The 18,339-nt window shown below is 34.4% G+C and overlaps 2 protein-coding genes and 1 long non-coding RNA gene across 4 annotated transcripts in view; 1 reads left to right on the top strand and 2 right to left on the bottom strand.

The window, feature by feature from the left end:
- The window catches only part of LOC119080007 (receptor-type tyrosine-protein phosphatase kappa), a 127,683-nt gene that overhangs the window by 101,699 nt on the left and 7,645 nt on the right, over positions 1-18,339 (top strand). For both annotated transcript variants that reach the window (XM_037188183.1, XM_037188181.1), the window contains exons 6-17: positions 5,350-5,476; positions 5,549-5,683; positions 5,748-5,812; positions 6,557-6,629; positions 6,705-6,874; positions 6,963-7,098; positions 10,201-10,373; positions 10,462-10,538; positions 10,687-10,763; positions 11,818-11,949; positions 12,058-12,186; positions 12,359-12,451. In XM_037188183.1, coding sequence (XP_037044078.1) covers positions 5,350-5,476; positions 5,549-5,683; positions 5,748-5,812; positions 6,557-6,629; positions 6,705-6,874; positions 6,963-7,098; positions 10,201-10,373; positions 10,462-10,538; positions 10,687-10,763; positions 11,818-11,949; positions 12,058-12,186; positions 12,359-12,451 — 1,387 coding nt within the window. The remainder of the gene's footprint in view (positions 1-5,349; positions 5,477-5,548; positions 5,684-5,747; positions 5,813-6,556; positions 6,630-6,704; positions 6,875-6,962; positions 7,099-10,200; positions 10,374-10,461; positions 10,539-10,686; positions 10,764-11,817; positions 11,950-12,057; positions 12,187-12,358; positions 12,452-18,339) is intronic.
- On the bottom strand, positions 251-7,679 carry LOC119080127. The gene is made up of 3 exons (XR_005088280.1): positions 7,559-7,679; positions 6,140-6,868; positions 251-334 (listed from the first exon to the last, which is right to left on the bottom strand). It is a non-coding gene; the product is annotated as an uncharacterized LOC119080127 (long non-coding RNA).
- Positions 15,913-17,802, bottom strand: LOC119080017 (venom carboxylesterase-6-like). The gene is made up of 3 exons (XM_037188195.1): positions 16,584-17,802; positions 16,388-16,523; positions 15,913-16,329 (listed from the first exon to the last, which is right to left on the bottom strand). The coding sequence occupies exons 1-3, from the start codon at positions 17,775-17,777 to the stop codon at positions 15,986-15,988; spliced, it is 1,674 nt and encodes a 557-aa protein (XP_037044090.1). The 5' UTR covers positions 17,778-17,802; the 3' UTR covers positions 15,913-15,985.

The following is an 18,339-nucleotide window of genomic DNA, read 5'->3' as shown; positions in this document are numbered from 1 at the left end:
GTAAGTTTACCAAAAAAATTGAAACAAACAGGTGTAAAAAGTGAACGTAAAAAAACGTAGATTAGTTGATGTTTTATTATTTGGACGTTGCTGTTCTTGATGCTAATGTTACTATTGTTAAAAAATTTCACAGTGCGACATTTTAATTTTTGTTCTTTTTCATCGAGGTTACCTCCTGAAACAATAAAATTTATTCAGAATTTTCTGCATAAAAAAAATCTTTTCTTTTATCTCATCACCCTTGCAATGTAGCTCCATTAGCTCTGCTATAGTACCTAATAGGCAATGCAGCCGATGTCATCGAATTCTCGTTGTAGTCTCTCATTTTTCTGATCTGCAATCAAACTTTTAGCACTAAACGATATTAGTTATTATTATTAGTTTATAATAACTTTTACTTTGAATTTCGTCCAACTTCTCGCAGGGAGTTGCGGAAAGAAGAACAACTACATGAGTAGTAAGACTTAAATTATTTGCCGCAGCATTTACGTGTACCGATTGTTCAATATTCAATTATAACCAAATCCATACAATAGTACCGAATTGGCAATATACTCACCGAAATTCGTCATTTTACTATATTTCAGCCAAAATAAGAAACCTTTTTTTCACGATCCTGAATGCAACGCGTAACTCGATTTTAAACACATTTTGGTTAAAACCTAAGCACTATGAGTGCCATTCAAGAATGTTAAGAACTTCCTGAATTCATTGTTTTCCCAGCAATTTGTTACTGATCGATCGATCGATCCGAAAGAAGACAAATTTTGTTGGGATAAAACATGGAAAACGCGGAAATAATGATTATAAAAAACACACTCCACTACAATGAATGTCGGATAATTTCTTTTAAAAACGCCTTTTTTTATTAAGTATGACCCGACCTGACAGTATTTCAAATATGTTGAATCAGAAATTTGCATCTGACAAAAGCATGTACAAATTTACAGAACAGCAAAACAAAATCAAATTCATCGTATGCGAAATCCGAAATAAAATATGAAAACTAGTAATTGGTGTATCCGAACATCACAACAATAAAATTCATCACTTAGGAATTTAAAACATTGAGCACCACCCGATAATTACTTTCAGAAGAAAAGAAAATTCTTTGATTTTAATTTCGCACAAAAACCATTCGCTCATGCTCATTCAATACCATCAATTACCACAAGTTTTTGATTTACACTTAACTGAACTTAAGGAAAAATGCCGAAAAAACGAGACATTTGAGCGAAAAGATTTGAAACAAATTTGCTTTTTTTTTACTTATAATGTCGTAGAACAAATGGCTTTGCCACCGAATGGTTAAGTGGCAAATTTAAGGAAAATAGGAAATGATTCAATATTTTCTGGGCAAATCTCCATATTTCAAGGATGCGAGAATACAAATCCACCATCAGATTAAGCAAATCATTGTGGGAAGTCCGCAAATTTGCCGAGCAAAGGTTGGCAAATTTGTCTTTTTCAGTACAAATTTGCAATATTTGATTGGCAAATTTGCGTAATTTCTGAATTAACTTGATCACTTTCTTTGCAAATCTCGGCAATTTTCCACACACACTTCACAGATTTGAACACTTTTATAAAGAAAAACACTGATAAGTTCGCAAATTTGCGTTTTTAAAATTTTCAGAGCAAATCTTTGAAACAAATAATTTGTTTTCAACTTGATAAATCAAAACAACTTCGACATGATTTATACACGCATTTGACGGTTTACGTTGGCAACTTTGATGTCATTGTGTACTAAATTTGCGTATTTTTGTCAGTACGGCGCGGCGGGCTGGATTCGAATATTTGATTATTGACTGTGCGAAATTAATGTTAAAGAATTTTTGTTTTCTTTTGAAAATAATTATCGGGTGGTGCTCAATGTTATAAATTCCAATGTGATGAATTATTGTTGTGATGTTACGATACACCAATTACTAGTTTTCATATTTTATTTCGGATTTCGCATACGATGAATTTGATTTTGTTTTTCTGTTCTGTAAATTTTTACATTCTCAGATGCAAATTTCTGATTCAACAAATTTGAATTGATACTGTCAGGTCGGGTCATACTTAATAAAAAAAGGCGTTTTTAAAAGAAATTATCCGACATTCATTGTAGTGGAGTGTGTTTTTTATAATCATTATTTCCGCGTTTTCCATGTTTTATCCCAACAAAATTTGTCTTCTTTCGGATCGATCGATCGATCAGTAACAAATTGCTGGGAAAACAATGAATTCAGGAAGTTCTCAACATTCTTGAATGGCACTCATAGTGCTTACGTTTTAAGCAAAATGAGTTTAAAATCGAGTTACGCGCTGTATTCAGGATCGTGAAAAAAGGTTTCTTATTTTGGCTGAAATATAGTAAAATGACGAATTTCGGTGAGTATATTGCCAATTCGGTACTATTGTATGGATTTGGTTATAATTGAATATTGAACAATCGGTACACGTAAATGCTGCGGCAAATAATTTAAGTCTTACTACTCATGTAGTTGTTCTTCTTTCCGCAACTCCCAGGAGAGAACTTTCAAATATGCCAAAATTGTCTGAGGGATTCGATTTTGCCATGGCTTCGGCGTCGCATCTTTAGATGATTTAGAAACTAAAAATATTTTAGACGTAGAGTAAAGTCTTATAAGAATAGTTTAGATGCTAAGACTTTGGAATATCGTATAGAAAAATCTGCGAATACCAAACATTACCAAAAATACCAAAATTCGAAAATTTTCTGTCACAATGTTTATAGCTATTTTATGAAACAAATGCTATCGAGAACTTCTAATCATCAAGAGTTGTTTACGTATTGTTAACAGAGAATCGAATCATCGTAATTCAAAGGAAAAGTAAGAATTTTTTGAAAAACCCTGAAACACGTAACGTGACGACTAAAATCTAAAACTCTATAACTTTGTCTTTTAAACGAACTTTCTATCTGTCATATTTTTCAAGTTATGGCTGACATAGCTTGCACTTAAAACGCTCATAGCTCCCAAATGGGAGATTTTTGGGGAAAACCCTGGAACATGTGTCTACTAGAATCTAAAACTCTATAAATTTTTCTTTTAAATGAACTTCTATCTGCCATATTTTCCGAGTTATATGTCCCATCGCTCAATAGCTTAAAGCGCTCATAGCTCCAAAACTGTAAGCTTTTATGAAAATTCCTATAATTTAATTTAAGTTTCTTATAATTCCGTCCTTGACATACCCTGAAAATTTCAGCCAAATCCACCGAGTAATTCAAAAGTTTCGTTGTAACAAAGTGACAAAGTAACAAACTAACAAAGGTTGGTAAAACAGAAAATGTGTCGGTTTTCAAAATACCGTGTGTGTATGAAAATCCATTTCTTCGTACAAATTTCCAAATTTTGAAATTTAATATCTCGGCCAAATCTTAACCTTATGTGGTGTGTGATAGCTCGTTGAAATCGTATGGACGCCCAGATTACGATTTATTATTATTATGATTATTATTATTCTGGGGTAGTAGGAACGAAGTGTGAACGGATTTGCGTCACGGCCCTTCACTAACGTAGGGCCATGATCCTCAGTCCTGCGGATTTTTTTCTTCAAATTTTTCAGTGTGAACGGACTTCATTTTTCAGTCATTTTTCACTCATTGAAACAGTCAAACGTCACATTTAGCCGATGTTATAGATTTTTGCCTCTAAAACTTAGACAAAATTTTCAGAACGCTCTAACTCTCTCTTCAAACTCCGCTTACCACTTGTATGTTCCGAAATGAAATATTTCGCCAATTTTTCGACTTCGTATCAGAAGAAACTAATCCATCGAACTATGAATTTGTACATTGAATTATTCGAAACAGAAACACACGGAGGGAAATAACTTGAAATTGTTTCATAGAAAAGAGTAAAATGAGGATTGGTTCAGACAATTGAAGATGTCGAGAATATTAACTAACTAAGCAACACACGATACAACAGTTCAACAGTGTCTATTTCATGGATGTATAGAGATTATTATAAAAATTGTAGAATGAAAAAGACTATGGGCTGTTTTCCTTTTTCTTATGAAATTTTTGAACGTAGGAGGATGAACGAAGAATTTTAAAAATCGAAAAATAATAACAATTTAGAGGTACAGGCCGTATAGCATAAAAGATGTAATAACGAATACCGTAAGCATTCTATACTGTCTACAAACTCGGTAAGGAGTGCGTTACATGGGTATTTTTTCCCAATGCAAATGATTCGTTACCGCATAGTGCACAGTGTAAAAAGTCTAGCGCAGCGGAACGAGCGTGCATATATCAATTCCTCGCTAAATTTATTAAAAGTTATTTTATTTGAACTTGAACAAGTAATTTTGAATCAGCTATATTCCCTTGCTACTCGATCCGTTTTACTGCACCAAAAGCGGCCAACTAATGAAGAATTTATCGGTTTCATAAATTTACTGCGAAAATCATCCGTTATGACGTTAACTTGGAACGAGTCAAATCCTGACATTTTTCTAAATGCCAAATGACATTTCTTCCAAGTGAAGGTCTATTTTCGTTACATTTTTCGTACATTTTTATGCGGAATAACTCTCGCATGGGCAGGTAATAAAACAGAATACATTGTATACTGCTACATAATGTGGGGTTTTGAGCAACTTGCTTCGGTAACTGTTTTTTCGACACGTGTAGTTGCGTACCTCGCCTTCGGCTCGGATTTGAAAACTCTACACTCAAAAGACAGTTACCGAAGATTTTTGCTAGAAAAAAACGCTTGTGAGTTTGCTTTCATTACCTCAGGTAATGAATTATTTCGGCAACATCCAACATAAACTACTATTCCTACTCTCAAACAGCCGATATTTTAAACTCGGTTATTACTTTGTTCTCGTATTCACGAACTTTTTGACATACACTGGAAAACTGTATAGTAGACAATTTGAAGCAGAAATGAGTTCGCTATGGTTTCTGTGGTAGTCAACTTTGGACTTTGAATAATAATCTTATAACTATAAACAAATTTTTTATTCACTGTTCCATACGGAACGTTGTCATTACATGCATGTGTGACTCCCATGGAAAGTATTCATTACTTGCATGTTTGGGCCCCCATGGAATTATTTAATTAGATTATACAACCTTCCGTATGAGGCAGAATAAAACCGCATACATTGGATGCTATAACAATAAATGAGACTCGCGAACTCACTGCTTTTGAGCAGCTCGGTTTGGGAACTACTATTTCGACTTGTATAATAACAGTTCCCAAACCTCTTTACTTCAATACAGAGTTCGACTCGTATCAGCAAATTGAATTTTTTCCACCGCATCCAATGTAACCTACTATTAATTCGACCGAAATAATTTTGATTTTCTCTTTCGTGTAGCTGTAGGAAAAATAATGAAGAAAAAAATCAAAACCAAAAGTGCATTCCATATGACTATAATCGAGTGGTTTTGGAGAAAGTGGGGCGTATTGTAGATTCTGACTACATAAATGCATCTTATGTTGATGTAAGTGCGGCATATTAGAATTTGGATATTTTAAATTTGATCTGATGAGCTAAACGTTTGTAAACTTTCCAGAGCCTTTTGAAGCCAAATGCTTATATTGTAACTCAGGGTCCAACTGAAGAAACTGTTAACGATTTTTGGCGAATGGTGTGGCAGGAAAATGTTAGCGCCATCATAATGTTAACGAAAGTGTTCGATTTTACCAAGGTTTGTGATGCATGTAATGTATTGGGAGTTCTTGTTTCTATGTAGCACTCTAATTTTGATCTAGGTAATGTGTATGCAGTATTGGCCACCAGCAATAGATAAACAAGAAGTATATGGCGATATCCATATGTAAGATATTTATATAAATAACATTTTACCACATTAGCCTTAAATCTCATCTCATTTTAAAATTCCTAATCTCCATTAGTCTTCACTTCTATTACTTATACAATCTTTCTTTACAACCGAGCCGTACAAAAAAGGTCACACACAATTGACTACTATCATACAATATTCATTCGAAAGGGACAATTCAATAATGGGGCGAGAATATTCATTGTTTTCGATAAGAGTAAATCACAATCTTTGCGACAGAGCAATATCAAGGAAAATTGAATAAAACCGAAATTCCAGTTCCACACTTTTAATTAAGTCCATGGAATACTAAAAACTTACATTTGCGGTTGATGCCAATGACCCACTTTGTGGACTGCATTCGTAGTTCCATTCGTGCGCTGCCGAGATATGCCTTCTATCAATCTTTGAAAATTGTTGGTGAAATTGGTATTGATTTGAGCATTTAGTGCTTAATCACTGTTGCCATTTTCATCTCCAATCGGAGATGGTGAACCACAGTCTCCGTCTTCATCGCTTGTCGTCGTCGTACACAATTTTCATTTGAAATCTGAAATTTCCAGTGTTAATCGGGAATGCATTCAATTGATTCGGACAGCGCACTGCGGAGTCATTTTTCTTGACTAGCCGTCACTCCTTCACTTCCGTAGTTTATAGTTTTCATAGCCACCAAACTCCACATCCTCTTCAATCTTCCCGTTTCTTTGGTAAAAATTAATTATTTTTGTTTATTACCAGTGGTATAGTCAACGAGGAGCAATTAGCCAATTTTCAAATTCGAACATTTAAAATATGGAAATTGACTCCAGATGTAAGAAGTCGTTCGAAATCTTCTTTTTTTCAGGTTCGATTAATCCATTTTCATTCAATGAAATCTTTTTCACAGAATGCTATAGCAGAAGAGCGTCACATTATCCAATTTCATTACACCGAATGGCACTCGCACACATGCCCATTTTCAAATGCGGTTTTAGAATTTCGACGACGTGTTAGGGCTGTTGTTGGTAACATAATCACCAGTAATAGTAGAGTTGGTCCAATGCTGGTTCACTGCAAGTAAGTGGAGTTTACATCAAAATTTTAATTAAAAAATGGTTATCGAGTGACCGAATCATATTTTAAAATAAATTTCAAATTTATCCAGTGATGGTGGCGGAAGGTCTGGAGTGTATTGTGCGATAGATGCAAATATGGAATTGGCAGAAGAGGAGGACTGTTTTCATGTGTTTGGCTATTTGAAAAAGTTGCGACAATCACGGAAAGGGCTTATCGAAAATGTGGTAAGTGAATGTTCACGCACTTGTTGGAACATGGTGTAAAATTCCTGATAACCTCAAAAAAAAACTTTAAATTTAAGAAGAACATTCGAAGCATAAGAAATTTTTAAATTTTTAATCTCGAAAAACATTCCACTACTGTCTTGAAACATCAACTTGTATTGAAGTATTGAAGTTCGAACTGTTCGACTTACGTGCAGAAAATGTTAGAGTTAAATTGAAAAAGCTAACAGAAGGTTTACTTTCCTCAGTAAAAACGATTTAATGGAAGATACATGATACATGAGTCACATATCTAAAATAGGACTTTGATTGATTTCGTTTATTATTATTAATCAAGTTTATGCTTCGTGACGTAGTCTTGCTTATTTGAAAGAAAAAGAAGAAACAATCCAGGTCTATGTTTGTAGCGATGATGTCAATTGGATTGACTGATATGCTGTATATAATTTAAACAACTTACGTTTTGTACACAGCACTTCTGATGTTTTACCATCGGTAAAAAAAGAGTTTACATTCTACTACGAAATTCCAAAAATTCAACGGGCCAAATTGACAAAAATAAAATCTAAACTTTCGTTTAAACTACCACTGTCCATCTATTTCTATTTGTAATTCTTGACTCACAGTCAACTTCGATTTCGATTTCTTATCATGCGTGCTAATGCATAAGACATTACTCCTTAAAGAGCCTCGTTACCTGTATGAACGCATAACCCCCACCTCAAATACGCGAACTTTTAATCTGGTTATGCCGAGAGTGAGAGGAGACATAATGTCGCGGTCTTTTTTCGCGGGTGGGGTCTCGACTTATAACTCATTGCCACCGAATATTAAAAAAATTAAATCGTTAACTGGCTTTAAGGTTGCATGCAGGGACCATTTGTGTGTCTAAGATTCATGTGTTGTACCCATTTCGTTATTTCATCGTTTCAGTGACTGAGTTATTTGCCTACGTCCACGAATAATGTGTCGATGCTTGTATGTGATTCTATTGTAGCTCTTTCCCAACTGTGTTTATTATTATTTGACTTAAGCGGTTTGTTATCGTACTTTGACTAGATTTACTGCCTGTAGTTATGAACTTACAGTCCGAATTTTTCCTTATATTTAATTATTAATCTTGCGTTGATTGACATCCTACTGTAATATGTACTAAAAAAGGCTCACAGGCCTTACTCATATTATGACATAAATAAATAAACTAACTAAACTAACTAACTTATGCTTTGGTTTTCTATATTTTTATTTTTCGAACTTTGATCACTTTCAACCTGTTCTACTGACTCCGAAACTATTTAATATTAAAATATTTAGTCTTCGGCCAGTGGTTCTGTAAATAAAAAAATATTTTGATTACAGTCGGTGACTCTGAAATAAGTTATTCATTTCGTTTCAGCTGATTAACTCATAGAAACAATAGTATATTTCATTATGTGTGGCGAAAAGTATGCATATCGCCTTCGGCTCGGATATGCAAACTCTACCCTTGTCAAAATAACAGTTTTCAAACCTTGGCGCTTAAACACACACTCGTGAGTTCGCGAGTGAACAAAATTGATCCTGAATGATATGCATACTTTTCGCTGCACACAATGAAAGTTATTTTTTTGCCTATCCCAACCGGAAAGTGAGCATAACAAGTATGTTTGCAACATGAAAAACTAAATGTTCGAAACCTCGTGAAACCCCGTGCTTCCACCTACGTAATATACACAAACTAGGTGAGCCAATCTTAATTTATAGAAGTTTTTTTTTGTATGAAAATAGCTGAAACGAAAAGACAAACTTATTACAGAGTCGCCGACTGTAATTTGTCAAACAAAGTTGAAGTCAGCATTAGGGTAAATACATAAAGGACGTGCGTAATTCAGTGTTGCCACACAGGTGTCAAGTCTTAAAATCTGCATAAATATGAATTTCTGAGATGCAAATTTATGAATACACCTCCTAAATTGGGGGATAGAACATAAATTTAACTTCCAAAGATGCTTATTCCTCCAGTTACAACTATGTCTGGCAACACTGAATTGCGGACGTTTTTCATGATTTAAATACAAACAGCAAGAAAGGATGAGATTAGTGGTGAATCCACATGAAAATGATACAAATTGATGGTTGAAATCATAGAAAATGAAGAGAAATAAATATTTTATTAGACGAAGTAAATACAAACGTACTGGAGGTAAACAAAACATCTGCAAATCCGACAATTTTCCGTTACCTTTCCTTAATACCCTTATATTTTAAAGACTGGTACCCAAACCCTAATCCAGATCGTCAATATATCCCCGGCCTCTTACTTACGTAAATTCCTAAGCAGAATATTAGAACATTTAAACTCAAACCAGACTAAAGGGGGCTCGAACCCAAATAGGATTCGATGATTCGAACATCTAACCGATTATCCGCGTATTATTTACCGTAAAAAGATTTTTAAGAGCTTCAAGAGCTTTGATCGCTTTTACAGTAGTTAAAGGTTAAGTATGAAATGGGACCCATCTGACATTGTTGAAAACAAAAACTCGATAACATTTCTAATGCCATTGATTCGATACCTTTGATGTCGTCGGTTTTTGTTGTTGTGTTACTATCGAAACAATCGATATGTAGAAAGACGAGACATTTCCAACGAAAAAAAAAATGAATAAAATGAAACCCTCAGTAGTAACGACAATAAAATGTAAACCACCAAAATCATCCCAATATATACCTACAGGATGGGTTCACTGAGAGGAAAAACTTCAAATTCTAACATCATTCTTGTTGTGCATGTTTTCCCTTAACATGTATGATTGAAGTGATTTAAATCCATCATTATACATGTACAATGGTTGGAAGAGGACATCGTTTGCTTGTTTTTTTTTGTTGAAATTTTCATATGTACCAGACCAGAAAAACTTTCCATTTGAGTTGGTTTTTACTGCCATCCTTTTCCAATCGATTCCACCTCTGTGGAAATGATGTGTTTCTACTCAACTAATCAAATAACATTTAGAAGTATAGCCAGGTTGATTGGAAAAAAAATCGTTCAAAAGCATTCGTCTCTTAAAGTTCGTGATGACACACAATGACGATGAATTTGTTTTTATATATTTTCCGCAGGATCAATACAAATTCGTTTACGATACATTGGAAGAGCACATAGTATGCGGTAAGACATGGTTCTCCGTTTCGGAACTATCCGAACGGCTCAAGGCTAAAGCGGCAAAAGACCCCGTCACAAAAATGAATCAATACCAAAAGGAATACGCTCAAATTTGCAAACAAACACCGAGGTAAAATAAATTTTAACACCAAAATCGACGTTATACGAACAATTCATGGGAAAATTCGATTTCCATAATTTCTTTTGATTTTCTTCAGATTCACAATCGGTGATTGTGCCGGAGGCCACCGCCAAGACAATAGAGAAAAGAATCGAGATGTATTGTGCGTCCCACGTAAGCTATTATCGTTTTCTTATTTACGAAAATAAAAAAAAAGAAAATTCCGCAAAATATTTTCACTTCAAATATACTCTTCGCACAACAACAAAATGAACAAATTTTTCTTTTATTTTCTCTCATTTTGGTTTTTCTTATTTTTTAGCCGACAATTTTCGTCCTTATTTAACATCGTTCCAGGGAAACGCTTTCACCGATTATATTAACGCAGTGTTTGTTGATGTAAGTTGCTGAAGTTCAGTTTGTTTTTCGTTTTTAAATATCTTGTAAAAAAAGACATTTTTTCCGCGGCTTTATCCCCATCTCAATTACCATAACTAAATATTTATTTTTAAAGCTGTGATATGTGGTACCACTATTACCTTGACAACATTTGTTGAATAGAAAGTAGATAAAATGAAGTTGAGCTCAAAAAAGTACCAAGTAAATTTGTTCAAAAACGTTTACTTGAGACGTGCAGACTGTTTTTTTTCCAGCAACGTTTCCTATATCTATATTAGTTGTTTGAACGCCTATCGACCTCCCCTCAACTTACAACCAAGTAAAACTTGGAATATATTTTCACATTCACATGACTTATATTTCTCAACATTTTTGGCTACATGAAGGAAAATGTAGAACAACATGAACTACAATTGATTATAACCTTATAAAAACTGCAGTTTTACTGTTGCATCTGTTACTTCATTTGGTCTAAGTATCTTCAATCGTTAAAGGAGACATCGAAATGACGCCGAAATATTTTTGTTTTGCTATCTTATATAAGATTAGCGAACTACCACCAAATTATCTCTTTATATTCATGGCGAAATATGTTATCGATAACGGCGATAAAAATAAACGACAAACACTTGCTAATGTGAGCTCTTATGTAGCAAAATGTAGTCCAAGAGACTACAGTGTAAAATGTTCGTAATATACCTGGCAAAGGGTTTGATTCTTCAAATGTCTGGAATAAGCTTTCCAGAACACCTTTGGCAACTCATGCATTACTATGTTCCAAATGTTATACATATAGTTTCAATAAAATAGAAATTGAAACCAAATCGCCATCACATCCTATTTTTTTTATGCCAAATGTCGATCATTTCAGCAATATTCTGTAATCTCTTTTTTGAAATCACATTTTAACCGTAAATGGAGCAGTAAGCAAAAATAGTACTAGGGAAATCTATCCTTCAACATTACTTTTTCACCGAATATTTATTTAATGTGTTTAATAATGTGTACGCACCGCAAATGTACATACGTTAATGTTTCTAAAATGGCATTCCAGGGATATACAAAGCCACGCGAATACATTGTAACCGAATGGCCAATGAAACATACTGTTGGTGAATTTTGGTCTCTTGTTTACGATCAAGAGTGTTCCGCTGTGGTTGTACTGTTGCAGCCACCGCCCAATTCGGTAAGTGTAAACGTCCCGGTTATGTTGCTTTTTTTATGGTTGTGCCTCCTCATATAACGGCAAATGTTTTTTTAAACAAAAAAATAACATTTCTAATTCAATAAACAGACAACATATCCATCATTTTGGCCTGAAAAAAGTAAAATGGAAAAATATGGTCCCGTCTTTTCCGTTCATTCTGTGTCGAGGAAACATTATGCCAACATCAAGCAGTGGGAGTATAAAATCAATAAAAAAGTATGTGGAACAATTTTCAATGCATAAACTGCATAAAGTTTTGGAAACATTTTTTTTTTTTAAATCATTTTTAGAGATAATTTTGTTAGAATTCATATAGCTGTCGTTAATGTATACCGAAAAGTTTTTGCATTAAAATTATTATATTTTTTTTAAAACTTTTTTCCTGCAGATAGTTTCGCTAACAGAGCTTATGGCTGGCGTTAAAGCTCCAACCAAAGTGGTGCAACTATTTCAATTAACATGTTTTCCATTAGGTCATAAGGTTAGTATGATTTTACATAAAATTGTGTCATTACAAGCACTCATTCACTAGAGTGCATATTTAGTCTGGTGAAACTGCTAGCTGTAAAAACTATAATTAATGTCAGTACTTTTTTGACTTTTGCCCCACAAACTACTTGCTAAAAGTGGAAATCTAGGAAACGCAACCTATAGTATGTTAAAATCATAATCGCACATCTGTTATCGATAACGATGACAAGGGTGAAGTTTAGCTAACGACCTATGTCCTATATTGCAAAATATATGTGAAAACAAATGAAGTGATAGATTTTCTTTCAATCTGTTGAGAATACATCGATAAAATGAAGTAATATATTCTAAAAGTATTCTTAGTGTACCTGCTTAGGCAAAAAATCGTTCATCTTACAAAATCGTTATAACGATGATTATAGGTTGTTCCGTATCGATTCCTGACTCTAAATTGATGTGGGGCCAAGACGGCAGCTCTGGTGAGCTTTTGTTTCTATGATTTTTCATTCGTAAGCGAGAATAGATATCAATCCACTTCCAAAGGATAAGTTATAAAGAAAAGTCTGATTTTTTTTTGTGGAATTTATTTTTTTACATTTGAATCCAAAATGGCGGAAAAAATTGGTCAAAGTCGAAATTTTTTTTTTCTTCAAGGAAAATCTCTGAAACCGATAGAAAGACTGTAAATTCGCAAAAATTTTCTTCTAAAGGTTTATAGAGAATTTAAAGATCTACGTTTTCGTATTTTATTTATTGAAATCGGGCAGATATGTCCGTAACAGTGAAGTCACCAAATGTTCTTCATGTAAAAATACATCGAACTTATTATTTATTTACAATAAATAATTACACGTATGTCCATGACAATCGACTTAAAGTTGTATTTTCTGTTAATTTTAGTAACTCAAAGGGGTAACCGAGTTTCATATTTACACGGAAACATGCTCCCTGTTCTAGAATTTATGGATTTTGAAGGATCTCTGAGTTTTTTTTTTATTCTCTTCAGGATTTATTGAACTGTTGAGTTGAGGTGGTAGTGGGTCAGTTCCTAAAATTATCTCACTGCACATGCACAATATGTTATCAGCTAGCCCGCTACTATTTTAGTAAAAGTGCACTCTTTGTACTCTTTTCCAACTCTATTTTGTACAAGAAAAGTTATAGCAACTTATCGAAGAAATTTCACTGGGCATACAATACTTAGTATCGGCTATGTAATGATGTTCCTACGACCGAAATTGTTCATTTCATTGTTCAGCTTTGAAGTGATTCTTTCGCAGTAGTGGAAGGCAGAAGATACAAATCTTTGCCTAGGTTGCACGGTGTCCCTTAACAAAAATAAAGTTTTTCTGAAGGTTACCCAAAAAATGACTTCTGATCCTAGTTCTAGGACCTAAAATGAGTTCAACACCGCTTTGCTTAGTCTTCAGCTAGATCCTTCCCCATGGTCGACTTGTCAAAAAAGCGACATTTCCCATAAATTTTCAAGATTCTTCAGAAAATCATGAAACAGAACTGTTGCCTACCGGCGTTTTTTTATTTTTTATCGAAAAACGACAAATTGTTCTCCGGCAATTAAATACAAAATTGCACTAAAAATACACCCAAAGCAGCTTTGTAAAAAAAAATAATAACATTTTTAGAGACATGCCTAGCATGTCCTAGCACTCGGATCAGAAGTAATTTTTGGGTAACCTTCAGAAAAACTTTATTTTTGTTAAGGGACACCGCGCTCGAGTGACAGATATTTGAATATTTCGTTTACAAAGGATTTTCAAAAAGAAAACCCACTGAGGATTTTCAATAACTTTCTAATGATTTTCTTTACCATTTGTGCTGAATTTCCAAAGTTTTACATAGATTTTTAAGGATTTTCTTGGATGTCCAAGGACCTGAATTGAATTTCTTCTTTTCAATGGATATTCTATTAATATCTGCTCGTCAGTCTAGCTCGAACTGGTTCTATATATATAAACCGCGGTCCAGTAATGCTAAGCTTCTTTTTTGTGATTTCCAGTTATTAATTACTTATCTCAGAGGATTACCTGATGGAGAGGTAGAGGTTGTTTCCTAGAACTTTTGTTGCTCCCATCTCCCATCATATTATTCCTTTTATTTAAAATTACAGTCGGTACCCTTTTGTACTTTAAGCAAAGAATGATGTACTCATTTGTACTATTTTTCCATTACGAAATGTACTCTTTTTCAATTTTTGAATCTGGGTTACCTATCATCAACCAGATCTGATTTGGATTTTACTGATTGATTACAGAATGAAGCTGACTTAGGTGCACCACGCACCACAGTTAAATTGACACCAGAATTGCATCACAAACAATTATTATTAACCGAATGATTTCTTTACCGCCGCGCCAATTTTTGTTATTTTAAAATCTTGTAAAAATCTTACCTCTGATTCCGCTCGCCCCATATACAAAATATATTAGTTTTCTCATTTTCAATTCAACGAAACTGCCAATAAAATAAAATTGAATTTTTCCGCAGTTTCGCTGAAACGCGTTTGAATATACTTTATGTATACATTATAACGGGGAGTTCATAAAAAAGTAAGCAAGTGAAAAAAAACTTAGCATATTCTCCAATTTAAAAAAAAAAGTAAAAAAATAAAAACGAACTGCAAAGGATGAAAGTCTGAATGTGAAAATATTACAAACGTGTGCTACACAACATAACACAGATTCATTTCCCTGTTAAATCGATTTACGGTGGATAAAATGCCAGCAGAAAAAAACTACAAAACCTTTTACGAAAAGTTGATGTAGAACCATCTTCATTTCGACAAAGCCAAGCGGTTAAAGGTCAAAGATATATGAAAAGAAAGGGATTTTGTTGGATACACTTATCGTTTCTCATTCTTATTTGGCTGCTGTTTCGTTATTTTACGCATGGTAATAAAACAAAGATCAGATTTTATAGCCATGAAGGCAATTGGTCATGTTACCTAAAATCACATAAACTTGTCGGTAGTAATATCAACTCAATCAAAAAATTGTACACGTGATTGTATAGCAGCTCGAGCTTGAGGATGTACATGTATACCTGTATAAAATAATTTTGAGTGGATATGAGTCCGGTCGGTCAAATTTGTTAATAAAACATCCGTTTTGTTGAAAATAATTGTCAATTGAAGTAAAAGTTGCGAAATAGTTTCATAAATCACTTTGTATACGAAATGTAAAATGGTTTTTTCGCCAGGGTGTGTGTGATGTAATACACCATTTCAATCGTAAACGTACCAAATGTGTTCATTGTGAGTTATACACCTCTTTTGAGGGTTGAATAATCGAAGTATTTATAATTGATGTTGGCGTATATTTACTTCCTCCTCGACTTCCTCATCGATTTGGCTAAAAAATAACTCAAAAGTGATTAATTTTCACGTAGTACAATCGCCATTTGGAATTGTATGTGACCAGCTGGTGCAAAATAACGCATGCACACCAGTTCGGTTTAGCGATTGTAATTGTTCTTCATATATGTGTTTATTGAGTGTATTATCACTACAAATTGTAGCTTTGTCTACCTAATTTCTAATCACAACTAAAGTAAACATAGCCATTACTCCGAACAAGCTATGTTGCAGTGTCCCATCTGAAGTAAGTTTTTCGTCAATTTCATTCCAAAAATGAATTTGCCCAAATTCCTCGTCTAGCTGCACCATTTTGTAATCAGTACCGGTATTTATTTCTAGAGCTTTCAAATCGCCGGGTACAGAATTTTCAACGGTAATATAACCATATACTGCTGTACTGGTAGCTGCGAAATTGTAGAACATATCGACAAAATTTTTAATTACAATGCGTTCATCTTCTGAATAGTCTCTTGGCGAAGAGGAAACCAAAAACACGTCCGATCCATGATCGATTCCTTTAACAAATTGAGACATTGAGAAGAAGAAAATGATCGATGATGTGTTTCTGATTACCAATTTCATCGTCAGTATGCCAAAAATATCCAGCTTGAGTTTTGAAACGATAATGGTAGAAATAACTTGGTGAATAACGAGATTGTAACTGTACTGCTAAGATTGCTCCATGTTTAAACAGTCGATCGGTGAGAATCTATTTGCGAATTTAAACCGATATAAGGAACATTAAAATAATTTTTTTGCATAATTTTACATCATTGAAAGCTCCGAAATTCCTCTCCGTTATTGGCTGTATGCCCATATAATGCTCTTTTATGTCCAGAGCTATCTGCTGCTTTTTCTCCAAATCACTGATTGTATCATTGTAAACCAAAATAAACGGAGCGTATTCCAGCCAATTTTCATTGATTATCGATAAGTGATTGTCACTGTAAAATTCGGCACCTGGATACAAACCATCGTCTTGTACAGTCGACGAAAACCACGGCAAATTCTTAGTTCTTCCTTCTGTGAGAAGAACAATCGGATGTTCAGAGAGAAAGGCTCCAATACTTGGTGGCTCCACGACAGGTCCGAATGGTGTGAAAGGATTGTAAAGGAAAGGTTGGAAATGTTTAGCAATGACAGCCAATTCTTCTACTGGTAACTGCCTTAGGCAATTCAGGAGTACTCTTGATTCTTCGGAACAATTCGCTAATGCTGCGACTCGATGAGCTTTTTCTCTTGGTTTCTGCACTATTGTCCATGGAACCAGAACGGTGCCAGAGTGGGAAAAGCCGTTGTTGAACAAACCGTCAGATAACTTTGACATGTAATGAAAATGAACGCTACTACCACCAGCTGAATTTCCCATAATCATCACTCGTCCAGCATCACCATTAAATGCTTCAATGTTTGTCTGTACCCATTTCAAAGCTTCAACTTGATCTTTTAGACCAAAATTGCCGGGAATTACGTCATCTTCAGTGCTCAGGAAGCCTAATATTCCCAAACGGTAATTGATTGTAACCAAAATCATATTTTGTGACGACATAATATTTTCAGGTGAATAACCATTTCCGCTTCCAAACATAAAGCACCCTCCGTGCACGTTGAAGAGAACTGGTAATTTCTCTGCGGATGTAGCGGCTGTTTTCGGAACATAGACATTCAGAAACAAACAATCTTCGTTCCCTTCATAGACGTATCCAATGTGAGTGTACGTCGAACACTCAAATCCGAAATTTTTAAATTCTCGAGTCTCAGTCCATGTTTCTACGTATGGTTGTGGCGGTGCTAGCCTTAATTCCCCAATTGGAGGTTGTGCATAGCGAATACCACGATACGCATAGAAATTGTCATATTCCTCACCAATAATTGGTCCATTTGAAATTTTTATCACTTGACCGTGCGACACGAAACAAAATTGAAAATATAGAAAAACAAATGATAGTGTTGTCACTTGCATCGCATCATTTCACGATTTAAAAAGCACTGAAATTATTTCGCTAAATACTGGGAATTCGATTAGATTGCCGCTTATGAACAAATACGCATTGTATCAACGCACTTCAAGCATGAGCGATCATAGTGGTTGCAGAAAGTACAATACTTTACATGAAAATATTTTTACAGTGTTTTATGTTTGTATGATACACTGTCCAGTTTCAGTACTCTAATAGGGGTGTGCGATGGTTCGGGGATCGGGTCGGCGAACTTTGACGACACACCAAACATAATGTTTCGGCAAAATTTTTTACAATTTAAACATTTTCTGTTTAATTGGACGCTAATTAGTAGAAAAACACTAATTAGGTCAAAAAATATCTCGCAGCCTATTTTTGGTAGAGGTCGAAATATGAGATTTTACCAGTACGCGGAAATTTACCTTCAGTGAATTTGCGCAAGTTGTTAATGAATTTTTGAAAATTTTTAAAATCACTTTTCCTAGGATGGTAAGAATTTTTTGTGGACCCCTTCCGTCCGAATCCCCGAACCATAGCACACCCCTAGTACTCTATTAAGAGTAT

This window comes from Bradysia coprophila, unplaced genomic scaffold, assembly GCF_014529535.1.
Source record: "Bradysia coprophila strain Holo2 unplaced genomic scaffold, BU_Bcop_v1 contig_350, whole genome shotgun sequence".
NCBI classification, from domain to species: Eukaryota; Metazoa; Arthropoda; class Insecta; order Diptera; family Sciaridae; genus Bradysia; species Bradysia coprophila.
The sequence above is the reverse complement of the archived record's forward strand: the minus strand, read 5'-3'. Positions and strand labels throughout refer to the sequence as shown.